Here is a 17279-nt window from a genome sequence, read left to right on the forward strand (position 1 = left end):
GTCTTCTGTAGGCCAATACCATCGCCGGTACAAAGCCAATACCAGCTGCCGGGTACAAGCTCCAGAATAAAACCTATGGGAGCTGCTTTATGGCCTGAAATGGAGGGATCACAGCAGATATTGGAGATATATACTGTGGCCCCTGCATGGTAAATGCCGGGGATCCTTAAAATTTGCTGGTACCTCCTGAAAAAGGGTGTCTTCGGGCGATATCCAACAAATATAAATTGATAAATAGGCCCATAGAGGCCAATTCATATTACGCTGTACAGTAGTCTCCATTATTCAAATTACACCGCACAGTAGAGCCCCTGTCACACAGTACAGCAGGTAGAGTCCCCTTTTACACATTATGGCAGGTAGAGTCCCCTTTAACACATTACGGCAGGTAGAGTCCCCTTTTACACATTATGGCAGGCAGTGTCGGACTGGAACATGAAGAGCCCACCAGGGGTATGCAGTGGTAGGGCCCATGATTAGAGGTGTGGCCAGCCTCCAAAGAGGTTTGGCTAACCATTATAGAGTACCTGGTCTGGACGCCTTGATCATTTGTATAGTAATTAATGCTAGTGCATGCATGATAATGTGCCAGATTAATGACAGCAATGTACTGTAGAGAATACATCATAATCCTGTGCAGTATAAGGTAACATATGTATAATGTATAATTCAAGTGCACAGTCTAGAACCTGATTCCTAGAGAAGGAGGGCCCCCCAGGCAGTGGGTCCTACCGGTGGTTTTCCCTGTACCCCTGTGGGCCAGTCCGAGCCTGATGGCAGGTAGAGTCCCCTTTTACACATTACCTGCCCTATTGTGTAAAAGGGGATTCTACCTGCCCTATTGTCTAAAAGGGGATTCTACCTGCCCTATTGTGTAAAAGGGGACTCTACCTGCCCTATTGTGTAAAAGGGGACTCTACCTGCCCTATTGTGTAAAAGGGGACTCTACCTGCCCTATTGTGTAAAAGGGGACTCTACCTGCCCTATTGTGTAAAAGGGGACTCTACCTGCCCTATTGTGTAAAAGGGGACTCTACCTGCCCTATTGTGTAAAAGGGGACTCTACCTGCCCTATTGTGTAAAAGGGGACTCTACCTGCCCTATTGTGTAAAAGGGGACTCTACCTGCCCTATTGTGTAAAAGGGGATTCTACCTGCCCTATTGTGTAAAAGGGGACTCTACCTGCCCTATTGTGTAAAAGGGGACTCTACCTGCCCTATTGTGTAAAAGGGGACTCTACCTGCCCTATTGTGTAAAAGGGGATTCTACCTGCCCTATTGTGTAAAAGGGGATTCTACCTGCCCTATTGTGTAAAAGGGGACTCTACCTGCATTAAAGTCCCCTTTTACACACTAGGGCAGGTAAAAAGACAATGAGGGACACACACACACACAGCGGTACCTATGTGAGGATGGCTGGAGTGCAGGCAGCCATGACGGCAGCCAGGGGATGCCCCTGTGCTGGTGACGGCTGTAGCTGCGGTACACTATGGAATCAGAGCTGCTGCTGGAGCTGCCTCCACTCCATCCCCCGGCTCCTGGCATCTTCTGCGTGGCTCCGAGGATCCCCTGCCTGGCTCTCCGCATCCCATCTGCTGGGAGGAGGCCCCTGCTTCGGCCCAAGCTGCTGCAGGAGGAGGGGGGGGGGGGGGAGGTAGCGGAGCACACGGGGGGACTGAGCAGCACTGCCGGCTATAATGTACATGTGCAGCTGTGCGCCCAGCAGAAGAGCCAGGCTCAACGCTACTGTTATAGCGGGCACCTTTTGGTCTCTCTTTCACCCAAATTGCAGCATCTGTGAGGCCTCCACTACTGGCAGATCAACACGAGCACTGACATGGTTACTGCAAACTAAAGTTGGTGTGATCTATACAGAGGATCTATGTGCTGATAACATATGTGATGCATGTGAAATTCACCATAGCGCAGTCCATTTCCAGTCCATTAAATAACCTTCCCTGATTGTACGATGTTGGCATAATTTATTTCAAACACAAATATTTCCCTGAAGGTCTCAGAAGAGATATTACATGTTAAAAGAATAAAAAAAATTAAATAACATGCAAATACACTTTCAACAAAAGAAACCAATGTCAGGATATCACCGGCGCCAAAGTTCCTTATCTGTATAAGTAGTGAATCAGCAGATGTTCTACCCAGCAATACACTATACATATAATATATAAGATATACCGGCTGGACCACCGGCTCGTGTTTATAGCCAATAGGTCTATAACCGATATAGTGCAGAGAATGGGCCGCGCTGATATATACTGGCACATCTGCCTGTGTGTACGGGCAACCCACCGGCAGGACAATATATCAGGTGCAGAACAGATGCAGAATCCATTGGATAGGACATCACAAGTGTGCGGGTATAGGACGCCTGTACAGGCAATAAAACACATGATTTCACTTTTACGTTGAGATTGCTCTGGGATCTTGGATAACACATGAATGGACCTGAAGAACGCGGTCCACTAGTGACTGATGGCTGATCCTGCTTCTATGGAAGTTTGGGGCGGGAATTTGTAGCTAGAGGTCTGTAGCCGCGTATAAGGAAACACAAAGCCTGTTCCGGTTGGATATCTTCCACCTGGGGGCTAATTCAGACCTGAGAGCTGCTGTGCATTTTTACACAGCGGGCGTTCAGGTCTGAACAGTGCATGCACGGTCGCCGCAGTGCACCGGCGCATGCCAGAGAAGCTATCGGCATCTCAGCCCAGCGATCGCCTCTGCCTGACTGACAGGCAGAGGCGTTTGCAAGGCGAGGGGGAGCGGGCCAGCGGCATCTGGCCACCGTTTTGGTGGATGTGCGATGCTTTTGTTTCTGTGCGGGGGAGGGTGTAGGCCCTGACTTGCGGGGCGGACTAGCTCTGTGCTGGGCGTACCCCCGCATGTAAGAGTAAATGATCGTAGATACGATCAACTCTGAATTAACACCTTAGTACTGTGCAAGACATCTAATGATAACAGTTGGGTTGTGGACAGAATAACAGTAGGCAATGAGGATTTCCACTTGATGTCCACCGACTCCAAATCGACTCCTTAAGTTGAACCATCATGTATAATCCCTGTGAAGGACACACAGATATAAATCACGTTCATGTTTTTCTTAATTTATTTCGGTGAGAAATTAATCGGCAACTTTAATCTACCATGACTTGGAACCGCCGCCGCATCAAACCGAAAGCAAGGTAAATACCAGGCAGATAGTAAATTACACTTGCACAAAACCATGAAATATAACCTTACTTTTAAACACTACCAGTTTGTTTTTGTGGTTTAGTTTTGTTTTTCTTTAATGACCAGCATATAGTAAGTGCAGGTTGGGATTTTCAAGACATCTTCTGAAATTCTGCCATGCTCTTTACAACCAAGACAGACGTGTTTGGCATAAACGCCCGTTTCACCCGTATTCTTCATTACTAGAATAAGTGGCAAAATAGATCATTCAAATACCAAGGCGCCAACTCTGCCCATACACGCTGCTCGTCTGTGCCAAGAACATTTTCCAACACATTTACTTCAATTCTGGTCCAAAATCCACCCATAAATGAATGAAGATTCCTTTATTCAGTGTCTCGGCCATTTAGGTACGGCGCTTTGTCCGCGGTTATTTGTTGACACTGTTTAGGAAGGAATGATCCGCATGCCGAGACGCAGAAGACAGAATTGTCCATGTGTATACACAAATACAGTCCTAGCATCCAATAATATGCCAGGTATTAATGATCCCATCTCAAATATATAATCATCGTCATTCAGGAAGACTCCAAAGAGAATGCTCCACAGTCTAGGAGTTCTGAATCTTTTCCCATATTAGATGTCCACAAACGTTGTCTTCTGCTTCAGTAGATGCCTTCAGAATTAAGTTCTAGAGGGAGACCAGTCTCCAAATCCCAAACTCCTATTAACATCTATGCAGTTTAAATGGGAAACAACCAAGTGACCCATCTCTATTGTACCCAACTGAAACACCGGGACCATTATTTTGTAAACAAAGCTCAAAAAGCGTTTTCACAGATCATGAAGATAATGAGGCCCGCCAATTCCAGCTTGGGCTCCACAAAGTCCAAGGAAGGATATACCACAAGACGTTTCCTCATCAGGCTTTCCGCTTTGCTCCGGGAGATGGGGGATATTGTCGTACTGGTGGCATGTCATAGTGGCTGGGAATGTGGCTGTTTTTTGGAGAGTCGTAGTGGTTGGTCAGGAGACTGTGACGAGGGGAACTGGTGGATGCTGCTCCGGCTCCGAGCGCAAAGCTGTCTATAAACGGGAAAACAATTATCTGTTATTTGTATACATCGACTTGAATAAGTAATGTGGAAGTAAATGTACTTTCTGAAATCATTCATGACTTTTTGATGTATTTTTGGTTCCTTGTCTTTGAAACACTACAATCCTAGATGTGAGGGATTCCCAAAGGTACAAATAAGATGTTCCGATCTTTTTGTTAGGCAGAACTAGGTAGCTTATTAGTTCTGTAGTGTTGAGTATTGAGTATTTCATGGCTTCGCTTACACAGCATTGCCCCACCCCAATGCCCCCCACTGAAAACCAGTATAAAATGTATACAATGACCATAATGAACCAGCAACAGTCATACAAATGTAAATAGTGAAAAATTCACCACTGCTAAAATAAAACTTATACACTGTTTGAATTTTTTAGTAGTGCCCTAATGGCTAAATAACCTGAATATTCCCTATACATCATAGATCTATATGTTCCCTCTTCACTAGGGGATGCGGTCAAGATGCCGCCGGCCGGAATCCCGGGGGTCGAAATACCGACGCCGGAATCCCGACCGCCACAATCCCGACATATTCTCCCTCCGTGGGTGTCCACGACACCCATAGAGGGAGAATATAACAGTGTGCACAGCGTAGCGAGGCACTGTGTCCGCAGCGTGGCGAGCGAAGCGAGCCCGCAAGGGGCTGCGTTCCACTCGCCACCCCTGTCGGGATTCCGGCGTCGGTATTTCGACCGCCGGGATTCCGGCTGGCGGCATTTAGTACTGATCCGTTCACTAGCCTGCACAACACTTGCCCATTCCTTAGCAGCTGTGCCCCAGATGCCCTCTCCTTACCTACTTGACCCCTTCTCACTTCATTGTGCTTCACCTTAATTGTCCCCCCCACTTGCCCACTTCTCACCAGTCTGTGGTCCACAAGCTCTCTCCTTATCTACTCATGCCCCACATGACCCCTCTTCACTTTATTGTGCCTCACCTTAATTGCCCCCTCCTCGCCAGTCTGTGGTCCACATGCCCTCTCCTTATCTACTCGTGCCCCACATGACCCCTCCTCATTTCATTGTCCCTCACCTTAATTGTCCCCATTAGTCCCTTTCTCAACAGCCTGTGACTCAAATGCCCTCTTCCTAGCTACTTGTGCCTTTCATGCCCTCTCCTCACCAGAATGCTCCCCACAGACCTCCCCTCCTCTCTTATATATATATATATATAATAGCAGGCCGAATTGCCCATTATGCACGGACATGCAATATAACTAGGACTGTAATGAACTTGACTAAGTTCTTGTGGAGAAAAAAAAGCCTAAACACAAGTATAATTAATTGGAATTTATAGCTCAACCTTTTATTTTAGTGTGTAAAGTAAGATCTACAGTTGTCAAGAAACCCACCAATGGTAAGTTATTATCTACTGAGCTCCTTGAGTAGTGTTGCAATCTTACCTTGCTCCCCTGAGTCCACCTGGTACATGGCATCCTCATCAAAGAGCCCGATCTCTGCATAGGACATCTCTCGATGGACTGGGGACTTCATCTCCATGTAGTTCCCCTCTGAAGTCCTGGACATGAGCATCGGGATATCTTTGATGGTAGCGTAGGGATTCTCACTGTTCAAGGAGCTGTTACTAACGGAATTTTTCACGTACTCTGCAAGAAACAGTTCATGTTATTTTTGTCATATTTGTGTACAATTGTTTTTATACTGGATCTTGCCTACTACACACTTCCTAATTCAGTGCACATCAAGTAGCAGAAAGAAGTATGCTCACATGGGGCTTTATTGGGGGGGGGGGGGGATAAATACAGCCATATGCGAGTACACTCCAATCCGCTACTTGCTGAAAAGAAAAATGAAACGCGTTGCAGTGGAGGGTCCAGCCAGCGGTTCACATCCAATGAAGACAGGAGGAAAGCATCATAAGAAACAGAGTGACCGGTACTTTGGGATCTCTTGTGATGAAATGTGTTCTTTATTCAATTTCGGGTACGTTTTTTTAATCTATGATAAACCTATTTTTGACAAACATAATGGTTTTGCTGGAGAAGTGGATCTGTTCAGATAATGGAGAAGGATTATGTGACTATTTGCCCATTATATGGTAGATGGAAGGTATCCGTTGTCACGACCCGGCGGGGAGTTGTTGGAGTGACTCTATTTTACATGCGTTTAAGACGCACAGAAAGCTCACTCAAAAAAAAAAGAAAAGAAAAAAGACTATATAAAACAAAGCTTAAAGCTGCAAAAAAATACAGCCACACCGTTTTCCAGTGGTACAGATCCTGCCGCACCAAACAAAAAACTGAATTGCCTGAGCTGGGAGGCGGGGATATAGGGGGGCTGCCCGTTGCACCCTGGGAGCCTGAAAAGCTTAGATCGTTTGGTGCCCGTTCTGCTGTTGCTACCAGTGGATACCACTGTGGACCCTGAAGGAGAAAGATGACTTGCTGTTTAACAGAGAATTATTCACTACTAGAAGATGATTGGCCTTAAAGATTAACCTGTTGGTAATTATGCACAATATATGAAGGGCTAATAGTGGTGAATCTATCTCACTATCATTTGGAACACAGTCTTTTATCTATAAGACCCATGTGTTGGACCAAGTGTGATACAGTATTATGCCATGTCTCTTTTTTACTTTAGTATGATGGAAAACCTATGATGAAGACTTTGGATTAAAAGAAAAGGCAGATTGAGAAATTCCTAAGTAATCTTCATGTCATTTATTTTGTCTGACTGGATCCTGATGATCCTTTTCTTGCAAGATCCAGCATGTTCAGTGGGAGTTTGGACTCCTCTGGAGTCCAAAGTTCCTATAATTGGAAGTAAAGAGTAAGAGCCTTATTGTCACAATCGTCCAGGCCACCTCCTGTTGAGTTTGTCACTTCTCAGCCACCAGCGGAGTGATAGACGCACACATGGAGACAGTCTGAAGGTCTGGCTGCTGAGCTGCTGCGGAGCCTTGTCCTATTTTGCAACCGGCTCGATCTAGTACATCCTTGAATGGAACTTTGTATAATGTACTCTTTGAAAGTAGACATCATTGTGCTCATGACCTTCATGCACCCACTGACACCTGTCTTGTAAAACAGCAGAGACTACACCAGTCCCTGTAACAAGATAACATTGTCCTCTCTGCTGATGAATGTTAAACAGAAGCCCACAGGAAGAGCTTCTACTGCTGAGGTGTCAGATTGAATTTCTTGAAATTGAGACTCCAACCTTGAGATTCCAAGATCTGGGCTGACTCAAAACAGGAGCCTTCTGCAAGTCTGGGGAATTAGTCTTGAACAGCAGATTGTCCAGGCAAGGGGTGATTGCCACCACTACCATGATGTTTGTGTACACCCTTGGGGTTGTGGACAGGTTTAGGGGCACAGCTTAAAACTGAAAGTAATGGAACTAATCGCCAACTAGAGGAGGCACTAGAGTCCCTCCATGATTAGTATGTGCCTTGTTGTCCTTGGATACCTTGAACCCATTGTGTTGATGACTGACCTCAAGAACTCCATCTTGGACCGGTCCACACTCAACAGAGCATTCAGATATTTTTAGGTTCAGTATAGGTCAAAAGGACGATCTAGTTTAGAGAATGGAATAACTGTTCCTGCTGAAATAAGGGATTAGAAGGATTCACATAGGGCAAAACATGGTGGTGAGAAAGTCTTTCATGACTTATGTCCTAGAGTCTGCACTTGTTTATTATGCATATAGGTGCTCTAATTGGCTTTGTGCTTTTCCATGTGTATGCATCAGCTACATTCACTCGCCCTGACCACAGAGTGAAATGTGGAGGAGCACAGGCCAGTTACCCTACAATCACTGGCTCTGGGGACTGGATACTCACCATTTCCCCTATTAAAGTAAACCCCAACGCTGTAGCTTCTGTCAATACAATTTCTCCCTGAAATCAAAAGGACATGCTCTTGTATGACTTGTCATGAGCTACAGGTGCAGATTTTACCATTTATTTTCTTGTGTATTTCATTGATATTTTGAATGTTGCCATATGGTAGAAATACAGTATGTATAACGGTTAGCTTGTCTGTAGCATTAAGGATTTAGAGAATGATTCAGGGTTAGGAGCATATACACGTACTGGGTGCAAAATATACACTTGGCTGCAAATATTGTACAGGATCTGCACTAAAGCTCTCAATCAGACCGAAAATGTGCTCCGGAGGGACAAGTTTCAGCTCTGTGTCATAATGGCAAACTTTTTTTTGCAATGTACATATGTATATTGAAAGGAGTAAGGCTTTAAATGCCTGGAAATTTGCATAATACGGTTAATTGACTCATCAAGTAGATAATGAAACAGCATTAGAAAGTACATTATTTCTACCATAAATCAACACAAAAAATACAACTGATCTTATTAATTCTGGGAAACACATTTTAAAAAGACAAATGGGTGTTGGTGTATTGAAATATACCTTATGGTAAGAATTTACCGTTGATAACGGTATTTCTCCTAAGTCCACAGGATAACATTGGGATATGATGAAGCGACAGCGGATTTGCACCAATCGGTCAAAGCTTTTCGGCCTCCCAACATGCAACGGGCCCATCCATATAGCCCCGCCTCCTGGATCAAGCAAATCAGTTTTTTGCTTGACGCGGCAGGAGCCGGATGGTCTGAGGTCTGCTGGTTTTTAGCAGCCCTAAGCTTTCTTATTCTATTTTTATAGTCTTACTATTTTTTCTTGAGTGATCTTTCTAAACAGTGTCTTACACGTACCTTAGAAAGAGTCGCTCCAACAACTCCCGCCGGGTCACGACAACGCTTACCCACGAGTACAGTGCTGTTTCAACGGGCGTCTATGTCGGATATACTAGCAGGTCCAGCAGACGTTACCAGGCTGTGGCCGGAGCACGGGGAGAAGGTAAGGCATCGGTTCCACTTAGAAGGGGAATATGGACACAGCCGCACTGTTTTTGGGAGGAGACTACCAAACAGTCGCTGACGCAGCTGCCACCTCGGGTGCACCAGCGCTAGACCTTAGGGATCATAGGCTCCAAGAATAGTATGAGGCTGCGATCCCTAGGATTGATGTCAGCGGTGGGGAGACAGACGCTCTCCTGGTCGCCACTCCCCCCAGTTCATGACCAGTTTCCTCCGAGTCTCCCGCCATGAACTGTATTGCGCTTCCGTCTCAGACGCTGTACACGAAGGGGACCCAGTTGCAGCATAGGCGGCTGTGTGACGGGTGCTTCTCTGTTCACTATAGATTCATGGAGCGGCAGTGTACGCTAGTAGCGTCTGGATCCACTCTGTATTCGCAAACGTATTGATCGGTCCTGGAAGCGAGGTCAGTCTCCTTGTATCTACCTTTTGAGTTCAAATAGTTAGATAAGTGCCTATTGCATATGAGTCTGTATACTATTACTGTTGTTTCTTTCGCTATGGGTCTGAATACGGTAGATCTGTTTAACCATGATTCAGTAATGTGTTCTCCTACATACTTGAAATGTAGTTGATGTGCTCATATTGCTTATTATACTAATGTATAACGTGACTGACTGCTAGTGTGATTGCTGACTTTACTATATATTCTGTCAGTTTTTTTTCTATTCCGATCCTCAATGGGTAGGGTCGGATTGTAGGTCACTTCAAAAAGCTTAAAGTGATGACAGTCACAAATTGTGTAGTACACTGTGGAAACCAACACTCATATCATGTTTGTCTTGCAAAGCTGTGTTAACCTCTCAGAATCTGGTTCCGGATGGTTTGTGTGCAAATTGTTTTAGCTTTCACCAGGGTCTCTTGAAAAATACAAGGCAGATTCAGGTGCAGGTTGATCCACCTTGGGCTATGTTTGCACAGACATTATCCAGTATAGCTGAACGGATAATTCCTCCAACTCCTGTACCTGGGATAGGTTACACGATTAACCCTTACATGCAGCTTCCCACCCGTGGTTTATCACTTCCAGCAGCAGCCTCTCAAAAGAAACAGGCTGATAAGCCAGTGGTAAGTAAATCTTCATCCTCACAGGGTACACGTTTCACATGAGGATTCATTGGAGGATGAAAGCTCAATAAATTCTACTTCGGCATACGAAGAGGAGGAGGAAGGTCTCAGCTCAGTGGATATAGCCGAGTTAATTAGAGCAATGAAAGCCATTCTATCCATAGAGGATTCAGCAGATCCTGTGTTAAAAACCAGGATCATCATATCCCAATGTTATCCTGTGGATAACCTGTGGACCCTGCTGGAGAAATTCCACGTACCTTTGTGATTCAGAGGTGCGCCCTGATGCTTCCAGTCAGCTGGTAAGGTGGCATTGTGTTCCGGGCTGTAAGCGCTTATTCTCTCCCTCTCTGCGTTCATCACATTGGAGAAATGTGGATTGCAATTCGTCTATAGAGAAACCCTCAATTACCGCCATGTAGAAACATATATTGTAGTGCCCATCAGCCGATACAACTTCCAATAATACACAATATTGTTTAACAGAAAACACAAATACCTTTTTAGATCCTGGTCTGTCCTGGCTGCTGGGCACCGGGGGTGGGATGGGACCACACTGCGACAGCGTATGGTAGCTTGGGTTAGTGTAGTAGTGTAAATAGCCGGACGGCACATCTATAAATACAGATTATCAGTAATTATAAGGATAATGTATGTAAATCACTCAGAGCAGAAATAGATATTCCATACTGGTGAAACATGACACCCGGATATTCTTTTAGCTTAATAATCTTTAAAATATAGAATTGCAAGAGCCACAATTTACTATTTTATAGCTAAAGTAGAATCTAATATTAACTAATTAGCATTATGCTATTTCTATGGTGCTCAAAAGGATGTTCTCTGTATTGTGCCATGGTCACTACAGTACTCTCTGTATTGTATATGGTCACTAGGGTGCTCTCAGTATTGTGTATGGCAACTAGGGTGCTATCTGTATTGTGTATGGTCACTAGGGTGCCCTCTGTATTGTGTGATAGTCACAAGGGTTCTTTCTGTGTTGTGTGCTGTCACTAGTGTGCTCTCTTTATTGTGTGGTGGTCACTAGGGTGCTATATGTATTGTGTCGTCAGTAGGATGCTCTCTCTATTGTGTGGTGGTCAATAGGGTGCTGCCTGTATTGTGTGCTGGTGATTACAATGTTGAATACTAGTTATATGGGTCTGGTAGATGTATCTGATTACAGCTCTATGACCTAGCATTTTATAACTTTATTTGTAACGCACCCCTCCTGTTGGGAGGGTAGCACGCTGCACATTGCCTGAGGGACACCCACAATGTATTCTAGACCCCCGTATCACATGTATTACCCGGTTATAGAGCGGATTACCTGGAACTTCATAGTCAGAGCTGACCGGCCTGGTAGCGATATAGGCCACGGTTCGGTTGCGGCTTTCTTTGTCCTTTTGCCAGTGTCGGTACGCGAGAAAGAAGGCAATAAGCGCTACCATCAGAATGACTAAGGCAATGATGCCAATCATGGGTCCAATAGAATCGGTGCCCGCTGAGGTCTTTGGCACCATTGTGAATGGGACATCCACCGTGGGAGCTGGGTACAAAGAACAGTGTAATGAGGTTAGAAAGTGGAGATACTGCAGCCATTAATATAAATGTAGAAATAAAGTGCACCCTGATTATAGCACCCCCTCACTTACCGCAAAGGAATAATCCCATCACTGTAATAATACCACTACTGTAATAATCCCCACTACTACTGTAATAATCCCACTACTGTAATAATCCCACTACTGTAATAATCCCACTACTGTAATAATCCCCACTACTACTGTAATAATCCCACTACTACTGTAATACCCACTACTGTAATAATCCCACTACTGTAATAATCCCACTACTGTAATAATCCCACTACTACTGTAATAATCCCACTACTGGAGGTCTCATCCTTGCTTAATGCAAAGTATATATTCTGCACCAAAGTGCATTCAAATCTATCAATCCCATTATATATCTCAATCTTTATGACTCCAACCTTGCAGTTGTGAAGTGTATATTAATTTGCTGTCATAAAGGGGAACCCTGTCCAGTTCATACCTCCCAACGCTCCTAATTTTGATAAAATAGTCCTTAGTTGTTGACCATAAAAAGCAATGGCACATGCAGGAGGGGTTTCTGAGAACCCAGAAACCCTCCCTAATGGACCGATTCCCACCCCCTACAATGGCTGCTTGGAGGGGGTGGGGCCGATATGACAAGCTCAGTTGTAAACCAGCGAATCGCAACATTAACACCACAAGGGGGCAGGGCCTAATGATGCAAGATGCCCACCCCTGCAATTTACATTTCTATTACATTCACTCGCTAACCAGTCAGCCATCACCTCTTCCAGGTATCTACCATCCGGTTTCCATACCTCTTTCACAACGTGTGCCGGACCAGCCAGCCTCACACTGGCACTGACCGGTCACATGGTCGCAGGTGGCATTGTGGAGACAGTCACAGAGCTGGTAGCACATCAAGCCGTAGGTCCGAGGAGAGCACTCTGCGGATGGAGAAGAGGAAGAGAGGGCACAGCAATGAACTAGGAATATATGGATCAGCACATAATGGGAAGGAATTAAACTCTTTCATTGGAATACATACGATATACCGGGGCTGTTGGCATACCTGCAGCGAGTACAGCAAATCCCCTTGCGGGCTTGCTACGCTCACCACAGGTTATATTCCCACTTGGGTGGGTGGCGTGGTCCCACCACCTGAGTGGGAATACGGGGGGCAGCAGTCGGGATTCTGACCGCCGGCATTTAGCCGCCTGTCGGGATTCCAGCATTGGGATCTTGAATGTCGGGATCCCGACAGTCTTTCCTGGTAACATAGATCTTCCATCCACCTTATTCTATTAGTTCTATTTCTCCAACCGCTATCCAGGGCATCCTATTGTGTGGGCACCAAACCCGGCCTGCAGCGTGACTGTGAAGCCTCACCAGGTGTGCGTGGCAGAGTAATACTGGCCTGTGCCCCATGCTGTGGTAAATGTTACAATATACTTATGTTGTTTGCTTGTCTTATATTCCAGGCTCAGAAACCCAGATAAAGGATCAACATACTGTAATAAAAGATCTTAAAAACCCAGTGGCAAACGCAGGATTTCTAGAGGGGGGTTTCCAAATGCAATCCACAATCTCCCACTCTGCGGAACATGGAATACAATATTAATATTTAACACTATAGATGGTCTATAGTACAGGCTGTATCAAACATATTTAATATAAATAAAATAATGTAAGTGGTCAGGAAAAGGTTAAACATACCACAATAAATAAAGACACAAACATAATAGAACCAGAACTGCACTTTCTAAGCACACATTCTCCCACCTCATGGTAAGGCTCCTGTCTCTTCTTCCTGGTAGCTACTTTCTGGTCCACTGCACTGATTGAGGCTCCAGAAGCAGAAGAAGCTTCTACCCCAGGACATGTGCAGCAGCTTAAACTGCATGATGCGGCGGCAGCTCCAGTAATTGTATTATATACCATTGCAATTGTCGTAATTTGACCCACTTGCCAAGAGGAGGGGGGTTTCCAGGCAACCGGACCCCCCCCCCCCCCCCCCTCCTGCGTTTGCCTATGAAATCCTCCCGACTATTGGACATGATGCCGCCATTTATTCATAATGTGAGATTCATAAAAAGGAAACACAATTGTGTTTCCGGGAAACATTTAAATACTTAAAAGCTTTTAAAAATTGTTAAATGTTTTAGTAAGATCAATGTCATTATATGCACTGCGCTATATCCCTATTACACGGGTCCCCCTTATATCCCGCCTCTTCACTTACTTTTATCACAGAAGTAGCCATAATACCCGGGCAGACAGGTGCATTTCCCGGTTACATGGTCGCACGCCTCTCCGTTCTTGCAGCGGCACTTGTTCATGCAGTTCACTCCGTATGACCACAGGGGGCAGGCTATGCGCAAGAAAACAGAGGGCTTGACATGAAACCATCAGAGCACAGGCAGTAATTGTACTTTATAAGGGTGTTCCACATACGTGACGCTAACACACCCTTTCGCACAATGGGGCATATTCACCTGAAGAATTTTGTGTGCAAAAATTAAGTATCACCAAGATATATGAAAAGGGGGGACAGCAGGGGATATTAGAGAGGTCAGTCAGGGTCCCGTCGCAGATGACAGCGCATCTTAGCGAGTCGTCCTTGTGTGTACATAGTTTATTAAAATATGGACATAGGCTTTATATTAGTCTGGATACATTTATATTTATGTGGTTTATAAATACATTTTATATATACACCACATAAAATATAAATGTATAATAATATATACACTTGTCGCTCGTTTCAAGATCCTGCAGGGAGCGATGGGAACATTTCCCTCTGTCGCTGCATTTTTCATCAGATTTATAGATTTTCTTTATAGAACACCATTCTGAAATGGCGTTACATAAAGTAACATTTTATCGGCCAGTTTCACGTTTTGATGCTTGCTGAGTGCCATAAAACGTTAAACCATAATAGAGATCAATGGCTTGCTTCCTACCGTGCAATCTTCAGCGAGATGGGTATAAACGGGGAAAATAATTGCGTTATCGTCTCCGTTAACCCTTTGCTGAATAGCGGGGTTATGGTAAAAATTGAGCGGGAGCCAAATCGTAGATCTCGTGGCAAACTGAGGGGGTTACTCAGAGTTGTTAGCAAACAAAAAAAAGTTAGCAATTGGGCAAAACTATGCAGCACTGCAGGTGGACAGATGTAACATGTGCAGAGAGTTAGATTTGGGTGGGTTATTTTGTTTCTGTGCAGGGTAAATACTGGCTGCTTTAGTTTCACACTGCAAATTAGATTTCAGTTTGAATACGCCCCACCCAAATCTAACTCTCTCTGCACATGTTACATCTGCCCCCCCTGCAGTGCAACATGGTTTTGCCCAATTTGTTACTTTTTTGGTTTGCTTTCAAACCTGAATAATGCTCTGAATCCGGAAACACTAGTGAACAATTAGTGAAAATAACCCATCACTAAAATTGAGGACTGAGCAGAGGAGGAGAGCCCTGCTTGTTCTCTGACATTACTGGAAGTCCAAAGAGATACAGTATCTGAAGGAAGTAATAATATGTATTCATTGAGACTATCGGGCATTTGGGGTCTTATTGTGACCAGATCGGTGATTAATCTGAATGCATACAGTAGGGCAGGCATTCCCAACCACGGTCCTCAAGGCACACCAACAGTGCAGGTTTTAGTGATATCCAGGCTTCAGCACAGATGGTTAAATCAAAATAACTGAGGTACAGGTTGAGTATCCCATATCCATATATTCCGAAATACGGAATATTCCGAAATACGGACTTTTTTGAGTGAGAGTGAGATAGTGAAACCTTTGTTTTTTGATGTCTCAATGTACACAAACTTTGTTTAATACACAAAGTTATTAAAAATATTGTATTAAATGACCTTCAGGCTGTGTGTATAAGGTGTATATGAAACATAAATGAATTGTGTGAATGTAGACACACTTTGCTTAATGCACAAAGTTATAAAAAATATTGGCTAAAATGACCTTCAGGCTGTGTGTATAAGGTGTATATGTAACATAAATGCATTCTGTGCTTAGATTTAGGTCCCATCACCATGATATCTCACTATGGTATGCAATTATTCCAAAATACGGAAAAATCCCATATCCAAAGTACCTCTGGTCCCAAGCATTTTGGATAAGGGAGACTCAACCTGTACTAATTAAGTCACCTGTGTTCAAGCCTGGATATCACTAAAACCAGGACTGTTAGTGTGCCTTGAGGACCGCGGTTGGGAAACACTGCAGTAGGGTATACTATTATTCAGCAATCAGGCTGAATAACCCAATAAAATCTGGTGGGCCTGCGACACCATACATACGCCACCGTAACCCTCAACTGAGCAGATCGTTCCGCCACCCTTAGAAAGATATTGCCATAGCTTGATCAGGCCATATGTTAGAGGTCATTATCACACATGCTATGATGTTGGACCAATTACCAATATGATCACCCGGATTGTTGTATATTTGGCCAGCTATGAGGCACGCTAGTTCTGCACGCACCCAGCGGTCACTGGAGAAGAGAGAACCCAGGGACAGAGCAGATTTACCTTCAGAACACACCTTCCCGGTCCATCCCGGTAGACAGGTACACGTTCCGTCTACAGGACTGCAGTGGCCCCTGTTGTGGCAATAGCAGGTATTGGCACAGTCCTTTCCCCACGTTCCCAGAGAACAGTCTGATCAAAAAAAGCAACAAACAGCAGATAAAAACGAAACTATAAAAATTATATATTACAATGGGGCAGATTTAACAACCAGTGATATTCTGGTTATTACTCGTTATGAATGTTAAATGGTGTTCCAGCCAATCAGCTCCCAATGGTCATGTGTCAGAAAAATGACAACTAGGAGCTGATTAGCCGGGCACCATTTAAAATCCGTAACGAGTGATAAGACTATCACTCATTGTTAAATCTGCCGCAATGTATTTTATGTTTTTGTAGCATACAGTACATCTCTTATACAACACCTAGTGCCCGCCCCCCAGTACCCCTGCCGCTCTCTTCTAGGTACAATGTTATGCCACTGCCGCTCTCTTCTAGGTACAATGTTATGCACTTCGCACGCCCTGCCTGGAGCCACCACTCAATGCCAATCAAGCACTCTGTTTATTTATACAGTATATCATATAGGCCACACATTTTCTGGGCCTATGTGTGTTTATGTGCGTGCTCATGTTTAGCAAGCATGTGGGTATGGTTCATTAGATCAAAAAAGGTCTAAAGTTCATAGGTCAAACCCAAATGGTCAACATGGAAAAAAAATATATATGAAAACAAAAGTTGTGTTGACCATTTGTGTGTTGCCCGTTGTAAAATCGATGTTTTGAAACTGTCGGCCCTTTGAACTGTCGTCTACCTCTTATGCGTCGACTTTTTGTACCTGTCTATCCTAATGCATGTTGACCATTTGGGTTGGACTTATTGACTGTCGACCTATCATGCGGTTTCCCCAGCATGTAATGTGAGGTCAGGGACTTGGCCAAC

At 44.5% G+C, this 17279-nt stretch overlaps 1 protein-coding gene across 2 annotated transcripts in view; it reads right to left on the reverse strand.

Annotated features, from left to right (window-relative positions):
* Positions 1–1960: 1960 nt before the first annotated feature.
* The window catches only part of PEAR1 (platelet endothelial aggregation receptor 1), a 127223-nt gene continuing 111904 nt past the window's right edge, over positions 1961–17279 (reverse strand). Inside the window, exons 17-25 of one of the 2 annotated variants that reach the window (XM_063947115.1) lie at positions 16341–16469; positions 14031–14159; positions 12607–12735; positions 11563–11781; positions 10732–10847; positions 10493–10622; positions 8106–8162; positions 5701–5904; positions 1961–4270 (exon numbers count right to left, since the gene is read on the reverse strand). In XM_063947115.1, the coding sequence (XP_063803185.1) occupies positions 4107–4270; positions 5701–5904; positions 8106–8162; positions 10493–10622; positions 10732–10847; positions 11563–11781; positions 12607–12735; positions 14031–14159; positions 16341–16469 (1277 nt within the window). In that variant the 3' untranslated portion in view covers positions 1961–4106. The remainder of the gene's footprint in view (positions 4271–5700; positions 5905–8105; positions 8163–10492; positions 10623–10731; positions 10848–11562; positions 11782–12606; positions 12736–14030; positions 14160–16340; positions 16470–17279) is intronic. The other variant, XM_063947116.1, reaches the window with a different exon arrangement.

This window comes from Pseudophryne corroboree, chromosome 12 (assembly GCF_028390025.1).
Source record: "Pseudophryne corroboree isolate aPseCor3 chromosome 12, aPseCor3.hap2, whole genome shotgun sequence".
Taxonomy (NCBI): Eukaryota; Metazoa; Chordata; class Amphibia; order Anura; family Myobatrachidae; genus Pseudophryne; species Pseudophryne corroboree.